This window comes from Lactuca sativa, chromosome 5 (genome assembly GCF_002870075.4).
Source record: "Lactuca sativa cultivar Salinas chromosome 5, Lsat_Salinas_v11, whole genome shotgun sequence".
Classification (NCBI taxonomy): Eukaryota; Viridiplantae; Streptophyta; class Magnoliopsida; order Asterales; family Asteraceae; genus Lactuca; species Lactuca sativa.
In genome coordinates this window covers 355,602,401-355,622,643 of record NC_056627.2, presented here as the reverse complement: position 1 = coordinate 355,622,643, position 20,243 = coordinate 355,602,401, and the positions used below count along the sequence as shown (strand labels likewise).

The 20,243-nt window shown below is 31.3% G+C and overlaps 2 protein-coding genes across 2 annotated transcripts; one reads left to right on the top strand and one right to left on the bottom strand.

Moving 5' to 3' along the window:
- The first annotated feature begins 742 nt into the window (after positions 1-742).
- On the top strand, positions 743-4,006 carry LOC111903512 (cyclin-dependent kinase inhibitor 3). The gene is made up of 3 exons (XM_023899279.3): positions 743-1,337; positions 3,365-3,553; positions 3,697-4,006. The coding sequence occupies exons 1-3, from the start codon at positions 937-939 to the stop codon at positions 3,767-3,769; spliced, it is 663 nt and encodes a 220-aa protein (XP_023755047.2). The 5' UTR covers positions 743-936; the 3' UTR covers positions 3,770-4,006.
- Positions 4,007-7,721: 3,715 nt separating this feature from the next.
- On the bottom strand, positions 7,722-9,345 carry LOC111903513 (uncharacterized). Its single transcript, XM_023899280.3, has 4 exons — positions 9,074-9,345; positions 8,888-8,994; positions 8,093-8,190; positions 7,722-8,009 (listed from the first exon to the last, which is right to left on the bottom strand). Exons 1-4 carry the CDS (start codon positions 9,246-9,248, stop codon positions 7,862-7,864), a joined length of 528 nt encoding a protein of 175 aa, XP_023755048.1. The 5' UTR covers positions 9,249-9,345; the 3' UTR covers positions 7,722-7,861.
- Between the last annotated feature and the right edge of the window lie 10,898 nt (positions 9,346-20,243).

Sequence of the window (20,243 nt, the reverse complement as noted above, 5' to 3'; positions counted from 1 at the left end):
TTTAAAATGGAGGGAAAAAAACTAGTTTAAGTCTTGAGTCTGTGACATCTAATATACAATATGACATGCTAATATTTAAGCAAATCAAAATTGTTAATTGATTTGTAACTCATCTAAGAAACAATTGGTTAATTATGGTGATATATTTGTTGAGAAACCAAATATTTATAATGACATATTTATTGAGAAACCAAAGAAATGGTTTTTTTGTTGCTCAAATATTAACATGTCACATCATTTATTAGATGTCTCGGACTCGAAACTTACACTAAGTATTTTTTTCTTCATTTTAAAATACATGCGTAAATTAAATACAACAAACACTGATAATAGAAAAATGAGAGTCATTGGTTAATTGGCTAACACGCCACGCCAATCAAGGATAAGTCGTAGTTACGACTCTTGCTTCGTTTTTTTTTTTTCGTTTTTCATTTTAAATTATTACGTTTTAAAATATCTATTTGTGATTAGCCAACAACTAAAATGAAATTTTTTCAAAAAATAATGACAAATAAGAAATAAAATAAAAAATAATGAAGCTAAATGCAAATACTTGCATAAATATTTAGGGCTAGATATAAAATAAGAAAAATGCAAAATTAACACGTCATTAACCGACCAAGCACCTCATAATAAAACATTTTTTAAAATATAATAACAAGTGAAAAAACAAAAAATAAATTTGGAACAGAATATAAAGAAAAAGGTGTACTACAAATACTCTCAAAGTTGCTGTTCATCTTGACGCCAACCCTAACTTTATACATACAAATCTTTCCCCCCATTTCAAACCTCTCTCTCTCTCTCTCTCTCTCTCTCTCTCTCTCAAACACCATCTTTTTCTTCACCTCTCTCCATATTCAACGCCGTGAAGAATTTACGAGGTTGTGTTTTATGGTAATAAAAATAGAGCATCAGTGAAGTGAGAATTAAGTGATGGGAAGGTACATGAGGAAAGCTAATTTGACCGGAGACGTGGTGGCCGTAATGGATGTTTCGCAGTCGTCTCTTGGCGTCCGAACGCGAGCCAAAACCCTAGCGTTGCAGAAACTTCGAGCTACGAAATCAACTGCTACACCGCCAGAGTCGCCAGCGGCGGAACAAGACAGTGAATTGTCTTATCTCCAGCTACGCAGCCGGCGGCTAGAGAAACCACCGTTTCAACAACTAACATGCTGCAGGCAACAAAACCCTAACCCTAATCTTCTCACGATTTCTTCAGGTGTTTCTGGTTCTGTCGGGTCGGGTTCATTAGACACTCAAATTAAAGCAGGTGAAGAAACAGAGGAGTCTTGTCATTTTGGAGAAAATAATATTGATTTTGATGGCAGAGAAAGGTATACTTCCTTCAACTTTATATCAAAATTACAACTTCCTTTTACACGAAAATGCTCTGGCTTTTGCAATAACTGATACTTAATTTTGTTATTTCTTGATTATATGAACAAATATATGGAATTTCAACCTTCATTTTACTTCCTTTTTTTTTTCCTTTAACTTGCTAGTTTTTTTTTTATCATATGAAGCACACTAGATTTATATATTGTTTGCAGTGAAAGAACCAATGTGGGGATAGCAATTAGTTTATATATTTCGCTATATGTGTTTGTATAATTGCTATATGATTGTTTTCTAGTCTTAATTTGGTACATGCTTGACAAAAATAAGAAATAGGGGTTGTTTTCACTCTAAGTTTCAATGTGCTTGATTTATTTTGGAATTATTAGGGTTCTTTCTTCTCTTTTGGAGTAGATATTTGTAAAATTAATCCATTTGGAGACACTTTCATGTTCTTATGTTGAGAAAGGGCTTCTTCCCTTTTCCATTTCATCATGTGGGGTACCACTTTCCTTTCTTTCATCCAAGACAAATATGCTAGTAAACGTGTCTTCATGACCACCCTATGTATTTTCCATAACACGACTTCTTTTCAATTTGTGTTTCTTGAATTTTTTTTTCTTTTCTCAAATATAAGTCGAAAATCTTGGTGAAAAACATGCTAAAATAATTGATAAGGTAAAATACAAAAGTGAAATGATCTAAGCTTTGAATTTTGATTTAGTGGGCCTATAGACAGATAAGATGTTTTCTCATCATCCCTTATCTATTTTTATTCATTATCAATAAAGCCAAGATTTGACGTTGTTTCTTTTTATAATATGAACATTAAACCAAAATCACTAATGATGATAAATGATAACCGATCACAATCACTTATTACAGTAGTGGAGTGGACCCATGTTTTCCAACATAGGATAACCACACCCATTATTGTTTTCTATTAAAATCTTTAACTTTACACTACACAAAACTACAAAATTGGATAGTGAGTGGTGAAAAAGACTTCCTTCAATAGGCCTCTAGCTTCTTTTTTTTATTTATTTTATTTTTTATAAATAGGTGGTGAAATCAGAAATGTTACCCTGTATTAAATAATCAGAGGCGTTACTCAGATATTATGAGACCCACATGGTCCCATTTATTATCAACTGTTTTCTCTTTCCATATCAAGCTATCTTCTTTGATAGGTCTAGTTCTTGTGTGTTATTAGGAAAGATTCAGTCTTTTTTAAGATTAGAATGTGCCATTTATGCTGTTTTATGGGTGTTTGGATTTATGTATTTTTTTTCAAGTGATTATTGTGACTTGAATAATCAGAGAATCAGATAATCAGCTGTTTTAAGTTCAGGTAATAAATAGTATTTATAAGTTATAAAAACTTCTTATTTACTTCCATGAACAAAAATAGTAACCGGTTTTTGTCCAACTTTTGGTTTACTAGTTTAGACTTTAGAGGCATACACAAACATCGACTTTAATAGCATTCATGAAGGAGGGGGCCACATAAGTTGTTTTTTTTTTTTTTTTCATATGTTAGTGAATAGTACAGAAACAAAGGACAATAATTGGATATTTGGATCTTTAACTTCCACTGTCATATATATATATTTTTTTTATAAAAAATAAAATAAAACTTCTTCATCATAGATATGGTATGTGACCCCCCCACCCACCCCCAATTAAAATTGTAATCTTGTTGAAAAAACCAGCCTACATGGTCCACTTTCCATACCCTGAATTTATTTTTTGTAGTAATGTAAGAAAATAATAAAATAAAAAGTAAAAGTTTTTTAAATGTATCCCATGAATTCATTTTGTCATATTAGTGCATAAATTGGTCCTTTCAAATCCATGCAAAATCCATGACTTGCCATTTTTAGAAATAATATCTAGCTTATATTACAAATTTGCCCATTATCTTTATTACAACAAATGGTCAAATGGATGCTATATTTGACAAATAGTCAAACACGGTGTTAAATTTTTTGCTTTGAAAAATGATGGTTTGTTTTACCAATTACAGGAGCACCCGAGAAAGCACTCCTTGTAGCTTGATAAAGGACATATATGACATTTATACCCCTGGTTCTAGCACACGATCCATGAATCTAGAAGCTTCTAGAACATCCCAGAATTCAATGCCTTTGGCACAGGAGATTGAGGAGTTCTTTACCCGTCATGACCAGGAACAACAAAGACGGTTTGCTGACAAGTACACATCATCTTCTTAACCCTAATTTTTAAATGCAAGAAATAGCAACATACTTTCAAAAATAAATAAAGTAAGTTGCTATTTTATGCATTTAGTTCTTTATTTATTGGCTATAATTTTTTTTTGTTCTGATGTTTATGAAGGTACAACTTTGACATAGTGAATGAAAAGCCGCTTGGAGGACGATATGAGTGGGTACAAGTACAATCCCAATAAGGAAGGAGGATGGATATATATTAGAGGGCATTGGTGTAATTCCGCTTATACCCTTTGGTTTGCTAGTGAAATGTAAAGGAAAAAATTGAAAAGTTGTGTAGTTTAATGATTGAATTACACACTAACCTTTAGGGTAGAATGGGAAGAAGAAAAATTGTAACTTTTTAGGCTTAATTGTTCCATGTTTGTCTAGATTTGCAAGTAATAATAAATAATTGCCAGAGTTTCATGTTGTTATTTTTCAAGATTTCTTTAAAGCTCATGTGAGAGTATTTTGCACCAATGGGTACTAAATGAATTAAAGATGTGTACCCTTTTGCTATAATCAAATACAATATATAAACAAAATTTCGATCAGAGTATGTATTGTGACAAGATTTTTAAGGGTTAATGTCAACTATTCTTTTTACAAAACACTATTGATTCAAAAAGAAGATTTTGTTAGGTAATGTACTACTATTAAAGATTTAAGGTAATGGTAATGTATTTATTAAAAGATTTTTTTTTTTATGAGGGTATGTATTATTACAAGAATTTTTAATTGGGGTATACATTATTATTGTTACAACCAAATATTCACATGAAAAGAAGGATAAATTCTTGTTATTTTCGTTTCACGGTGTAATATTTAAAGGGATGTACTGGCATACCCAGGTTTAGCTCTTGTCTTGCTTGATGAAAATGGGAACCTGTGAAAATCAGAACAATAAATCACATGTGATTTCATAAATTGTGTCCTTTTTTAAAATCATAATGACCTGATACTGTTGTATATGCTTCATGTGTTATCACCCTATGGTAGGGTAGGCCCGTATACCCATTAATCATATGTTTCTGCATGTAGAAAAGTACAATTTTACATAACACACACACACACACATATATATATATATATATATATATATATATATATATATATATATATATATATATATATATATATATATATAGAGAGAGAGAGAGAGAGAGAGAGAGAGAGAGTTAGGTTCAAATGTTTTCACTATTTATTGTGTGTATATATGATTAATTCTGGACCAATCATTTTAGCTATTTTAAGAAAATAATTAATGCATATTAAATGCTAAAGATGTAATTAATATTCATTATATATTCAACATGTAATATGCATTAATTACTTTCTTAAAATAGTAAAATGATTGGTCCAGAATCAATCATAGATGCACACAATAGATAGTGAAAACAAAATAACCTAACCCTATATATATATATATATATATATATATATATATATATATATATATATATATATATATATATATATATATATATATATATTCAACATTTAAGGCTTATTGTATAAGTTTATAAGAACTCAGTAAATAAGGTATCATTTAGCAATAAGTTAATTTTCATTGTATTGTTATGCATAAATGCATATTTTTATACATTTAAAACCATATTGTTACATATAAATATGTATTTTTTTTTTTATATTTAATATTATATATTTACATGGGTTTAGGTCATTTTTTATCACTTAACTTTTTGTTTTGTGCCTATTTGGTCACTTAACTATTTTTAAGTTTTAAAAGGTCATCAAACTTTTGACTTTGTGCTCATTTAGTCACTTAATTTTTGGTTTGATCACTTAACTTTTAGATTTGTGCTTATTTAGTCACCTAACTTTTAAAAACTTTTAAATTTTTTAAAAGTTTAGTGACTAAATGAGCACAATTTTAAAAGTTAGGTGACTAAATGTGACCAAACCAAAAGTTAAATAACTAAATGAGCACAAAGCCAAAAGTTTGATAACCTTTTAAAACTTAAAAAGAGTTAAATGATTAAATAAGCACAAAACCAAAAATTAAGTGACCAATAAATGAATACTAACAGATACTAAAATACATATCTGAAATTTACATTATATACATTATATACTAAAAGTTTGATAACCTTTTAAAACTTAAAGAGTTAAATCGCGCATTGGTTCAATGGTAGAGTCAATGCCTCCCTTAAGGTCACGGGTTTGAAACCAAGCATAGTCATTTATTTTAGTTCTTTGTAAGATTATTGGTATAATGTGTATAAAAAAGTTCAATGGCAAAATATGTGGTAAAATATATACAAAAAAATAGTGGAATTTTTTAACCAAAATTAAAGTATTAGTGATATTTCGTGAACAAAGTTAAATGATTATTGATAAATCATATAAAAAAAATTCACCCGTAAAATATGTACCAACTTTTAAGTCATTAGTTTTTTTTTTTTTTTCAGGTCGACCACTTTGATTTACCACAAATCAATACAAAGAAGTTATCAAAAATTGAGCGGCTTTATTGAAGTTTTTGGACTACAATAATATTTCACTAAAACTATTAAATTTTCACAATGTTTTTAATTTGTGACCACTTTAGCAGCTCAAAACGGTCAATATGAAAAATATATCAAACTTGGGTGGCTTTTATATATTGTTTAAACCACAAAAATCGACAAAAAAAAAAATCTATAGTTTCACATATTGTTTACGCCACAAAAATCGTCAAAATCTGTATAATGTATGTTAAACAATGTATTCTGTTACTTCCATTTAATAGAAAAGAAAATTATTTTACATACTGGGATACCTTTTTTTTTTCTTTGACATCGACTAAAGTATGTGATCAACTACATATATTTAACAGAAGAAAAAAAAACGAGAAACAGCCCAGTTTTCGGTGTGTTTTTGTTTAGACTTTAGACTTTAGGGCTTCTAGTGTCGATGTTATTGGTACTGAAGCCTATGGTCGGTCAGTTCTGACTTCGTAGACAGTCCATTCATCAATGTGCTATTCAAATTTATTAACATTTTAAATCACATCCACATACTCACTTTCTAATATTTATATTTTCTGACATGCTTCCTATCAATCTGCAAAATATGTTCACATCTTCCGCTTATATAATTCATTTTCTTATAGAATATAATATCCAAAACTTGTCATCTTTTACTATTAGCATGTTTCTATATATAAAAAAAATTTCACAAGAATCGTTATTAACTGATTAAAAGAAAGTATGTTACCTCAAAAATAAAAAACACAATTTTGATTTTATTATGTAGATTGTGATGATGAGGTAAACATGTGAAATGAACTGCTGCAGATAAAGTTAAAATCTTAGTGGTAAATATTAAAACTGACTTGACTGACCACTTGCACTATGATTTTACAAGTGTTTTACACTTTTACTGCGATCTTTGGCTTTCAGTGCAACTTTTCAAACCCCTATATCATATGAGAATCAAAATAGCCCCCATAAATCAATTGCATGTCATGCCCAAAAACTTACAGATTCCATTGTTGAGATAACTTCAATCATGAAGATGAAGAACCCACCTCTGAAAATTAAATGTTTTTTTTTTCTTTCTCATGTACAATGGTTTGTACCTTGTGCAATAAAAGTTGTATGTTCATAACCATTCAAGTCGATTATTTAGGTTTTCTTTATGAAAGTATATTTCTGGTTTTTATTTTCTTTTGTTAGTATTAGTACACTCTGTATTTTAGGATATTTTATTTAGATAATAAATTAGCTCTAGTGATATACAACATCAATATTAAATATAATAAATGATGTCCCCTTTATTTTAAAAGAAAAAAGTGTAACCTTAACTTGACAGTTGATACATAGTATGGTAATGTTAATGGTATGATGAGAATTGAAAACACATGGTTTGGGACAAAAGAAGAATAAATTGACTAAATTACAAAAAACTGTGTCCATGTGGTTGGTGTTTAATCACTTTAACACTTTTGATGGATACAATACAATTCAATAGTTTCGTTTTTTTTTTTTTTTTTTTTTTTGCTTTTTCCATCCCTAAGACCATTTTTTATTGCAATTTTAGTCCCTGGGCTCTGTTAAAATCCATAAAAATGACCATTTTGTCCCCATCTTCTTGTATAGTTTAGTTTTCATGATTTATAAAGCTAACCATAGGGAGATACCACGATGCTTTCAAGAGGATGTAACCTTAAAAAGTATATACAAAAGAAAAAAAATACATAAAAAATCATGTTTCATGAATATGGAAGAACAACTAACAACTACGTTGAACTTGTTTCCGTTTTGATTTTTGGAATGATTCACCTTCTATTTAAGGGAAGTTGTAGGATCCGGATGTGTAGGCTTTCTTGATTCCAACATTTCAACTTCATATCCATTTGTATTTGAGTCTTTTTTCTTATTCTCTGATGCAATCTGTTTAAGTTTCTCCATTCGTATGGCATGTAACTCATATCTGATTATCAAAATACCAATCAACTTACCTCTATCGCTTTGCAAATGAATTAGAAATTAAAAAAAAAAAAAAGATTTTCTTACTTTGCAACATAGTTCTTCACAAGGATAAAATAAATTCTCCAAAATTGTCCTTCTTTCAAGTAGCGAGGACATAATCTAAACCTAAGTTGTGATAGTTCCTGTCAGAGAAACCATTATATGTAGTGTAAATGACAAAATTATTTTTTTACTTTTACTTTTACTATTATTGGTAAAAGTATATGTATGTTGTAAATATAAGTAAAAAAATAAACTGCATTGCTCATATTAGTAGCAAAAAAGTAAAGTATGTTGCTATTCCCCCAAATTGTCTCATCAGGAATACAAATATTGGATTTATTATAAGAACATAAAGAGAAAATCCACCACATAGAATTCATCAATGGGAGATTCAATTTTAATCTGATATTTATAAGAGCACCTCTGACCATTTCTTAAGGTTAAAATGGCAAAGAAAACTACACCTAGAATGTTCAAACTAAACACCAAAGGAATGTCTGCTCTATAATACTACTACTCTATCCATTTTAACTTGAAAAGCTCCATGGATTCTTAATTCTTTCAATTTTCTATAAAAATAGATACTTGATAACGAGCCAACTTCAACACTTTATTCTCAAGTTCTTCTTGCATCTGATTATCTAATTATTTGATTCCAATACTTGAAGCAACAATAATCACTTTAATCCGCAAATCCAAACACCCCCTAATTTACTAGTCATATGGTTAGATATTGTTCATCGCTAGGGCTACGACAATGGCATAAGAACAAGAGGTGGATTCAATAAACCAAATAAAACCCTAAAACCTAATTACAAAGTAAAAAGAAATCCTAACCTTGGACCTTGATAGGACAAGGACGGCATGTTTCTCTTGCCAATCAGACAAATCCTTTTGTATATTCCCAGAAGTTGATTCAGCTCCATCATTGGCTCCTTGTTCATCTAAGAAGGCCCCAACTCATTAATCATCATAAAATAATAACATATAAAAACCACGATGTACGAATGACGAAGGGAGTACCTTGGAGATTGAAGCTCTTGAATGTTTCAAGAGTGAACGACTTGATGAGATCAATCAACTCCTCAGTGATTCCATACAACTGTTCTTCATCGTTTTGATTGCTTGTTGCCGTTGTCGTTGCTGATTGCGATGAAGATCCCTTTTTGCTAAGTCGAAACCATGAATACACATTCATTTTCACTGTTAAACAGAGTGTTTGCCGCTTAGGGACTTTTGTAAATACTACGCTTTCAAGGTGGTGTTCTTATTTTGGTGGCTAAAATCACAATAGATCTTTTTTAGGGTTTTTATCTTGGCTTTAATCCCAAAAATACCAAAGGTGATTTATCATCATTTTAACATGAGAAGTTAACTTTAATGACAATTTTTTCAATGTTTTATAAAATTATACGATCTAATATTTTAAAACACAAATTATTATATATAAATAAAAATGGTTATGTACAAATAAATTTTAAGTACTTTCAATATTAAATATAAAATGGTTGTGAGTAATTCAATTTTGTTTGTTGTTATTTTGAATACATAAATGATTTATGGTTCTTTTGGCAAATGATTTGAATAAATAATCTATAACCATCATAGAAACTCTTCTAAAGTTCTAAAGTATTAACATTTCTATAATTTTTACCAATATTATTGATTTAAATAATACGTGATCTTATAATCTTTAATAATTTATTTTATTTTTTATTCTAATGTAATTAGAATGAAAATTTTAAAATTTAAAATTTGAAATTTGAAATTTGAAATTTGAAATGAAACATCAAGATTGACAGGTGACATGACATTAATTAATAAGCCTAATAAGATGACACATGACAAAATGAAAGTAAACTTATTCTTTTATTAGAATAAGAACATGTTGGGTCAATATGGTAATATTTCTACATAACCGAACAAGCTGATTATTGCTCACATATTGTATTGTGAAACCCAAACAAAATTCAATAACCATACTAGGTTATAGCCTGTAGAAATTACGGTTATAAAATTAATTAAACTTTTATAATAAAAATTTATAATTATTAATCAATTATTTTAAATAAGTCATTTTAAATAAATTATTAATTAAGAAATATATCAAAATTTTAAAGTTATTATAACTTCCAATTTAATATATAATTAGAAAATGTAAATCTGAATTTTGAAATGAGTTGCCTAATATATCTACATGACACATGACATAATATTAATGAAGAGTTGTACTAAAGTGACACTTGGCAAAAAGATATTAAAACTATTCATTTATTAGAATAGAGATTGTGATGGCATGATATGTTATTTTCTATATTTTTCTTCAATTTATTTGTAATATATTAACATGTTAGTATATAATCAAATCATTAATTTTATCCACATATTCTACTGTGAAAATGACTACAAACCATAAAACTCTAAGCATTGCGGAATATGACATTTTCATATTTTTGCACTTGAATATAAGCTTGTTGTTCTGAAAAGAATGTAACTACTTCTAATCTTAGCCATTGATCTATTGATTAGACAATCAAATTTTGTTGTGTGTTTCTTAATATAAGTTTGTTCTAAAAAATATAAGCTTGTTGTTCTAACATAGATGTAATGGATTGTAATCTTAATCATTGATTTTTTTATCACATAGAGAATAGATTATTATACGTTTATAATTTTTTAAATATATTTTTATTTAATAAACTATAAAAGTTGATTAAAATGTAAAAATATATTGTTATGAAATATATGGTTAGTTATTTATAATGAAACTAAATTAAATTTGATAAAAAAAAAAAGACATCCACATACCAAGTATTTAGTTGAAAAATCTTCATGTGGATTGATGTGTATAAAAAACACAATTAAAATGAAGATGGTCGCAAATGAATTTCTTTGTTAGTTGCATAAATAGTTTTTTAGACAATTATGAAACCATTGTTGACATTGGTAACCATTATAAAAATCCAAAAGAGAAAAAAGAGAGTATAACGTTTATTGTTTGATTTTTTTAAAATCGTAGACATAATGGTATCATTGTAGTATACTGTAATCTATATTATATATAAATTAATAATAATTATGGCTCGGTTATCACAATAATAGGGCTTCCATGTCATGCGTACGAAAGTGTTTTGCATATTCTCTATCGATCTATGGATGAATTAATACATTATTTTCAACCAAGTACTTAATATGCGGATGTATATTTCGTATCAACTTTTGATTTGGTTTCATCATCAAAAAGCAACAAGATACATTTCATAACAATATATTATTTACATTTTAATTGGTTTTAAATTTTATTAAATAGAAGTATAATTTAGTTATTATCATATAGAGTAAATTACACGAATGGTCCATATGCTTTAGGGTAATTTGCACGTTTGGTCAATAACTTATTTTTTTTAACTCCGAAGGTCCTTGCTGTTTGTTTTTGTTGCGCGCTTGGTCCTTGTCTTACCTAAAAAAACTATTTTGCCATTGATTTTTTTAATTTATTTAAATAAACACACCCCAACCTCATCCCTCTCACCTTACCTTATCTACCCTACTTTTTTTCCTATTTAAATAATAGTCTTTTTAGGTAAGATAGGGACAAAACACGTAACAAAAACAAACAATATGGGCCAAACGCATAACAAAAACAAACAATAGGGACTTTTTCGAGTTAAAAAAATAGGTTAGGGGCCAAACGTGCAAATTACCCCAAACCATTGGGACCATTCGTGTAATTTACTCTACCATATATTAAAAATCAAACAAATTATGATTTTTGTTTCAACAAAAATATAATATAATTTAGTGAGTGTTTAAAAAAAAAAAGATATCAAGATAGGGCTTTTTACTTTTCAAAACTTTCTATAACTTTTTGGGTTGTAAAATTCAAATACCCATTAAAACATGTATAAGACAAACACTTAAAAAAAGCAACTCATTGACTTATTAACTATCTCCACCACAAAAGCTAATTCAAACATTTTTTAAAAAGACAAAATTTCAAAAATGGTCCATGTGGTTGACAAATTTATGTGCTTTTGGTCAAAAACGAAACGTTGGTGCACCACTGGTCCAAAATTAGATCTTTTTATTGGTTTTGGTCCCTATCAACTTAAAAAGACTATTATACCCCTTAGATTTGTTTTTTTATTTTTTTATATTTATCATAATATTTTTAATTAATTAAAAATTAAAAAATGGCATCCCCCCCTCTTGTCTCTATCTGGTTTTATTCACACACACACACACACTGAAGGGAACACACCCATAGTTGCCACCATCACCATCGAATTCCATCACTTGTTGTCACTATCAACGACTGTTACCACTATGCACCGCCAACCACCATCATTTGTCGTTCGCCCACACACCCTATCTCCCTACGTTGGAAAAACATGCTTAGATCGAAAACCGCTGTCACATTTGTTGGGAACCACCGTTAGAAACCATCTGAGCCATCCATACCCTAACCACCTTCAACGACGCCATCTGAACATCGGATGGTGTTACAGATCTGGACCGTCATAGCCACCTCCCTTCTCATCGGAAATAGGATTTTCAAAAGGCTCGCCCTCCCGGTTGTCATTTGCAGCCTCTCCCTCTCTATCTATGTCGAATCTGAAAACCACTGTCAAACCACCTTCACCAGAGAATACGACTCGAGCTATAAATCTGGACTGCGACACTATGGGTTTCTCGACCACTCTTTCTCCCTCTTCTACTGGTATGATTGTTAGAGTTTTCCAAAAGAAGATAAGGTTTTCTATGAAGAAGACGAAGACGAAGGTGATGGGTTTTATGCATAAGAAACAGTCCTATGTGCTCATACAAACCCTAATGCTTGGATCTAGGTTTCTCTATTGTACATGCTTTGAATCCAAGACTAATAAACTTAGATCTAACATATTATAAATTGAATTAAGGTTTATAGAATTACCTTTGATTGTTATATAGCAATAACAATCAATCCCTTGCTTGGATTGGCTTTAAAAAGCTTAGTGCCTCAAATGCTGCACTTCTAATGGAGTCACAAACACCATATACAACTTGGATGAACAGGAGAAGAAGGAGGCTGCCCAAAAACGACTAGAAACCCTAGAGAATCAGTTCCACACGTTTTTGGGGCCTAAGGGGTCCTTTATATACTTGTGTGGGCTGCTAGGGTTTCAGTCAAAACCCTAATGGACAGCTTAAACTCTAAGCAGCCCATGGAACCTTCTGGATAAGGCCATGGACGAAAATATGATGGGCTTCCATCATAATTTCGTTCACCCCTTATTCCTTTAGCATTCCTTAGCCCAATAACTCAATTATCCAATAATTGCAGTCCAGTCCCCTAAATTTAATTAATCTCTTTTAGCCACAAAATTAATTCATAATTAATTATTGACTAATATTAATTAAACAATATGATTTATCCTTTAATATATTATTCTCATAATATATTAATAAATCATATATAAACCTCTCTCTCCTTAATTTATCCTACATATTGCTATGGTGAAGGCAACCCAAAAGGACCATGCTCATAATCGGGTCAAGTACATACCAAAATAGTTATGGACTTAGACACTAATCCAACAGTCTCCCACTTGGATAAGTCTAATAACTATTTTCCGTATGACTTCAGAACCTGATCAGCAATCGTAGCTTTCAAAAGCCGCTGTCAACTCTGATCTTATCAGATAGCGTGTCCTCTAGATAAGGGATTATATATTCCTCCATTCTCAAGATATCGTATAGACAAAAGACATGAATTTCAATCATTCTCTCTATATTGTTTCCCGACTTCCGATTTATGACGACTGATAACAGACTACAATTGAACACATCAACTTAGTCTCGGCTTGGCCAAGCGCTTAGGTGTCATTACTAAATCATCGAGAGGCCCAATGATATCGCTTTTATCCCACTTTGGGTAAAAGGAATGGATAAACTTTGACTCAAATGTTCGCTTGCATTTACTGATCGAATCACACACAACAATAAGTTTTATAACACCAAGTTACTGGTGCGTTTACTTATTATCAATGTGTAACCGACCAACAAATAACAACTCACACGTCTCGGTTTCAAGAATATACAATATTATCGTCTCACTAATCACTCGTGATAAAACTATGAAGTGATCCAAGTGAGCGTGGGTTTAATCCAATACTCTAATCTTATCAAAGCACTCATGAACTCTGCAGCAAACTTGTGCCATGTCTAAACACTTCAGACAATCTACAGACGGATTCATGACAGTCTTTATTCATACCTACTCCCAACGTATGACCGACTGTGGATGTTTGAATAACCTAGTTATTCTGGAAGTCAAAACATGCAAACTGAAACATGACAATAATACTTAATCCTATATGGCCCCAAACTTGTGAGAGTAAATAAAACACTTCTATTTATCCACCATATTGATCACTCATTATTTATCATTTAATGTTTCGGATAATCAACTCATTACTTGAATTACAACAACATTTGTCCCATGCTCTAAGCATGCACACTTTGTTTCCTATGGTCCATGCTTTGTGAAATAGAACAATTGAAAACTTTTCCAATGATTCTCATTTCACAATTCCTCAATCCCCATTATTAGTGTAAGAACACAAGGTTCTTCCACTACTAGAATATGCTAGATTCTAACATTTTACGCAACGATCCTTTCGTAAAGTCATAGCACAAAAGTCACCAAGACTTGGCTAATGAAATTACAAAGTACTCTCTCAGAAATTGTTGCAAGACAATTCCATAGACAAGAAGTCTCACATTCAAAGTACATTCATTTGAACATCCTTCCTGCATAAAAGTTTCTAATCTAGGCATAGAATCTCAATATCCAACTCCCAATATGGAAACATTTCCACATTTTCCATATGACAACTCATTATGAATAGAATCTTATATATTCATAATAATGTCGATATGGTCCATCCAATACCATACTTCCAACTACTCACAAGCGACCAATCCTCAGCGAACTTTGGATCATCCTTTGATAGTTGTTTAATTATTTTAGTCGAAACCAATTCTAGTCCTTTTTCCCTCTTAATGCGCTAGACATTTATAAAATTTTAGAATGGTAAAATGTTATAACATTTGCAATCGATCCTATACCCGAAGCGTATGGGACACGATGCATAATGTCTTACATAAAGATATGATACTTTACCAATCTTTTGCCATAATATTTTATGTGTCATGTTCTCACAATTTGAACTATGAAGAGGGATGCCGTAATCATAATCGAATTTTAAGAACACACAATGTATCCTTTTACTGAAAATATTAAAATTTCTCAATCTAAGCTTTAGATTTTGAAACGAAGTATAATATTCTCTCCCTTAATTATATTAAAACAACTTTTCAACCCATGCAACTTTGCAAATTGAATCTTTGTTTTTCTATAATTAATATTGCTAACTTGCAATACTCGCCATAATAATCATACAAGCATAACACTTATGCTCCCACTATCATGATGATTATTATCATATAAGCATAACACTTATGCTCCCACTAGCTTTGACATGTATTCAGAAAACAAATGAACTTTCAGAAAACAATGCCTATTGAATTTCTGAAATTCATATTTCTAATACCAGATGCTTCGATTAGCCTTTATCTAGGCTTCTTAACCTTATACACTTTTGTCTTAGATAGCTCATATGTGTGTTTAAACAATTCAGAACTTATGTTACTAAGTTCCAAATGTTGAAACTAATTGCCAAATCTCATAATTCGAACTATGGAAAGGGATGCCGTAACCATAATCGAATTTTGAGGATACAATTTTCACAATCGCTATCTTCTTAAAATCTCTTTTAGTGAAAGCATTTCCTCACAGTCATTTTCATGAAGGAGGGAATCTTATGACACTTAGATTTTATGGTGTATGAGTTCCTATCCATGTGAATTTGCCAAAACCAAGGTTTGCGACAAATCCAAACTCATATGGACTGAACTTTCTTAATCTTGATTTCTTGCCTTATGGTAACACGAGTGCCCACCATGTCTTCAAAGTAGTTTAGTAACTTGTCTTTACATATCAATGTACTTTCCATCGACTAAGGCTCTAGTATGCATTCAAATGAGAACTCATAGAACTCACATACGCAATTAACTCAATTGGAATGGCACAAAAACAAAATAATGTCAGCACGATAGGTTGCAAACCTCAAGTCGTGTGCTAGTGATGATCGATAAGGTATATTCTTGATTTGTTCTTGAAACCTTTCAAGACCATTGAGACTCCCACTGACTCCTTGATAAGATTCTCTTGTCAAGAAACATTTCTTGACAAAGCAAATATTCAAGAGTTAGTGTAGTTCTTATCAAGACAAAACACTTCACAAATTGGTCCTAGTTGGTCTTTGTCTTATCCAAGACATCACAACTTACCAATTTCTAATGTGCAAGAATAAGAAAACTTTTCCAAATTCCACATTTGATGAGTGTTATAAACCTACTTAAGACTTGTCACTCAATGTCACAATCTTGGAGTATGACTCTAAGACTTGATATTGGAACGAAGCATGATTGACTCTTTGATTTAACCATTTCTACAATTCTCGATTCCTCTTCTTAGACATGCAAATGCACTAAGACTCACTTAGAGGATCAATTGAGATATGGTTCTTAATCATTAAGACTTCATCATAAAACACAATAAAAGGTACTCTCCCTTCTTCTTAGAATGGAGAAACTTTTATCTTTCTGCCTTCTTGATTCTTCTTATTCGTTCTGCTATTGATTGAAACTATTTCAGTTAACTCAGAATTATACTCAATCTTATAAGTATAACCATATTTACTAAACTTTAGTAAATCATGACAAATATCTTTGTTACTCTTGTGGTAGACTTGATCAATGTACGACCTAGTGTACTCGATCTCCTCGTCCTTCAATTGACACTTTGTCAAAGAATTAGTCTTAATTTCCCAAATGTGAAAGTTTTTCATTCATCATACAATACACGTTGCATGATTCCAAGTTTCTGTCCAATTGAAACTTGGGTGATGAGAAACTCTCCTTATTTGGTAAACTTTTGATATGTCCACAAATAACATAATTTAGAATCAAATTCATTGTTGCTAATAATAGAAACATTCAAACATCAATTTTTTTTATACATGCCATCGTAAGGATAAATAAATAAGACAAAATCAAAATTCATTTTATTGCGGAAAAAAAATTTGTCCTTACAATGCAATTCAACTGAAAAACTATGTTATTACATATTTCTTAACAATCTATTCTAACTCCAAGTAGTAGCTTAAGAATCCATTCTTCAAGTAATGCGATCGAAATCCATTTCTTCATGATTAGATTCAGCTCACTTCTTCCCTCAAGCTTCCTCTCTTTTCTTCGATCCTACAAAACATCAAAATGTAATCTTATCACATCATGTATTAAGAATCTAGAATAGGAACTCAAAAGACTTAGATAATGGATTTTACCTGAAGCAGAGCCATACGTCTTGACTCTCCGATCTCTTAGATCTCTCAGTTAGTTAGGGCAGCTTCGTCTCCAATGCCCCTTCTCTTGGCAATAAAAGCAAATGGACTCCTTTGGCACAACACATCGGACAATCACATACTTAGTTCTTTCTGCACTTCCAATGTTGCCAGTGTCCATTGAAGTTTGGGAGTTTGATTCACCAGACAAGTTTGCTTGACCAGCACGCCAAATCATTGCTGATTCAGCAGCTATAAGCAAATAAGTGAGATTAATGAGGGTCACATCGTGATCCATCATATAGTACTCTCTGACGAACTCACTATATGATTCAGGAAGTGACTGAAGAACCCAGTCAGTAGCCAACTCGCTTGAAATCTCGACACCCATCATGCTTAACCTATCAATGTGCGACTTCATCTCTAAGACGTGTGCACACACAGGTTTCCCATCTTCGTGTTTACTTGCCAAAAGGGCTTGAGTGAGCTTGAACTTTTCAAGCCTTTGAACTTGTGGGTCAGGGAGAACGATTGGAGGAGGTGGAGGAAGTGAAGCATGACTCTCATTTCCTTGATCTATCTCGGAATGTCATCTTCATTTGGAAAGCTTGTTCCAAAGGATTTGGGAAGACCATTGTAAGATTCAGACATCTACAAAACGGGAGAAAATTCAAGTTATGTTGATTAGAGTTCTTGATGTAACACCCAAATGAAACATCAAGCTAGGATCCAACACAATATTCTACAACCTAGAAAAGGGATGTCGTAATCTAGTTGCACAATATTTGAAGGTAGGTAAATGACGATTTACCAATTTCCACCATGAAAAACGAAAAGGAAGATTAAGTTTTAAATGAATTGAAACTCCTAGATCTTTTGAGATTCATTGAACTTTTCAATGGCATGTTTAATCTCGATTATGCCCTACTATTTGTGACTGGGATGCCGAGGATCACAAACAAGGTGTGAATAACCATACGAATCACGTGGTGCACCCAATGCTACAATCACCTAATCAATGTGCCAGTTAGCCACACACGCTCCATTGATCTATGACAAACATCGAGTCACCCTTCGCTACCAATGTCATCCCCAAATTAGTGTGCCAGTTAACTACACACGCTCCACTAACGTTTGACAGGGGTACGAAGTGTAATTCTATGGATTAACATACAATTTCACATTTTTCCTAAAGTAACTATGATTTGGAATTTGAAAAGGCATTTAGTTACTTTGTACTTCATTATACTTATAATGGAAGGTTTCTGTCCTATCCTACCCGTTCGGCTAACGACCCTCCACTAGTCAAGAGTGCGGTGGGTAAGAGTGGATACCCATTCAATCGCCATTTTATAGGCAATTTCCTTAAACACCCCTTATAGACCAGCTTCGTGAATGAGGCCTACTAACGGTAAGACTGACTAGTTACTCATATATAATACTAGACTTTTAATGTTATATATAATATAGGGTGTATTTTACACTTTTAAAATACTAGGTGGTTTAATTTAGTAAAATTATACTTTTAATTTAATTAAATGCAAACCAAAACTTTATGGGTTTATTAAATCACTTTTAATTATACACTTTAATTAATTAATAAAACCATAAGGGTGTGATTTGAACTTTTCAAATTACTAGGGTTTTAGAATTTAACATTTCAAAATTAAACTTTTAGTCAAATTTTAAATTCCAAAACTTGAGGGCAAGTTTTGAAACATTTCAAAACATAATGGATCAAATAACAAATAATTCAAATTAAACAATTAATTTCTTAATTATCTATATTTGACCTAATCTTATCTTAGTCACTAGATAATTACCAAATAATTTGAAATAATCCATATTTATCATATAAACAACCAATATTTAAAAAGATTTGAAATTATCTATTGTTTTGGCAAGGAAAATTACTAATTTAAGATAAAAATCGGATTTTAACTTCAAAAAACAAATTAGGCATCAAATCCAAGTCAAAACAGTAGCCAAAACCCGAAAATCCCTCTGCCTGACGAACTGACTCGCCGAGTCCAGATACTGACTCGCCGAGTTGAGTCGGGCAGGGGCCAAAAACTCGATTTTCATTAAATAAAGCAGTTAAGCATCACATACAACTGAAACCAATCAAGGCTCTGATACCACTAATGGGTTTTATGCATAAGAAACAGTCCTATGTGCTCATACAAACCCTAATGCTTGGATCTAGGTTTCTCTATTGTACATGCTTTGAATCCAAGACTAATAAACTTAGATCTAACATATTATAAACTGAATTAGGGTTTATAGAATTACCTTTGATTGTTATTTGCAATAACAATCAATCCCTTGCTTGGATTGGCTTTAAAAAGCTTAGTGCCTCAAATGATGCACCTCTAATGGAGTCACAAACACCATATACAACTTGGATGAACAGGAGAAGAAGGAGGCTGCCCAAAAACGACTAGAAACCCTAGAGAATCAGTTCCACACGTTTTTGGGGCCTAAGGGGTCCTTTATATACTTGTGTGGGCTGCTAGGGTTTCAGTCAAAACCCTAATGGACAGCTTAAACTCTAAGCAGCCCATGGAACCTTCTGGATAAGGCCATGGACGAAAATATGATGGGCTTCCATCATAATTTCGTTCACCCCTTATTCCTTTAGCATTCCTTAGCCCAATAACTCAATTATCCAATAATTGCAGTCCAGTCCCCTAAATTTAATTAATCTCTTTTAGCCACAAAATTAATTCATAATTAATTATTGA

What these genes read in the sequence shown, in the direction of transcription:
- LOC111903513 (XM_023899280.3), bottom strand. Translation starts at nt 9,248, where the DNA reads ATGAATGTGTATTCATGGTTTCGACTTAGCAAAAAGGGATCTTCATCG. An exon ending in TTGTCCTATCAAGGTCCAAG is followed by an intron (nt 8,191 to 8,887) that starts GTTAGGATTTCT and finishes TTTCTCTGACAG; the next exon opens with GAACTATCACAACTTAGGTT. An exon ending in GTGAAGAACTATGTTGCAAA is followed by an intron (nt 8,010 to 8,092) that starts GTAAGAAAATCT and finishes TTTGATAATCAG; the next exon opens with ATATGAGTTACATGCCATAC.
- LOC111903512 (XM_023899279.3), top strand. Translation starts at nt 937, where the DNA reads ATGGGAAGGTACATGAGGAAAGCTAATTTGACCGGAGACGTGGTGGCC. An exon ending in GATTTTGATGGCAGAGAAAG is followed by an intron (nt 1,338 to 3,364) that starts GTATACTTCCTT and finishes TACCAATTACAG; the next exon opens with GAGCACCCGAGAAAGCACTC. An exon ending in CAAAGACGGTTTGCTGACAA is followed by an intron (nt 3,554 to 3,696) that starts GTACACATCATC and finishes ATGTTTATGAAG; the next exon opens with GTACAACTTTGACATAGTGA.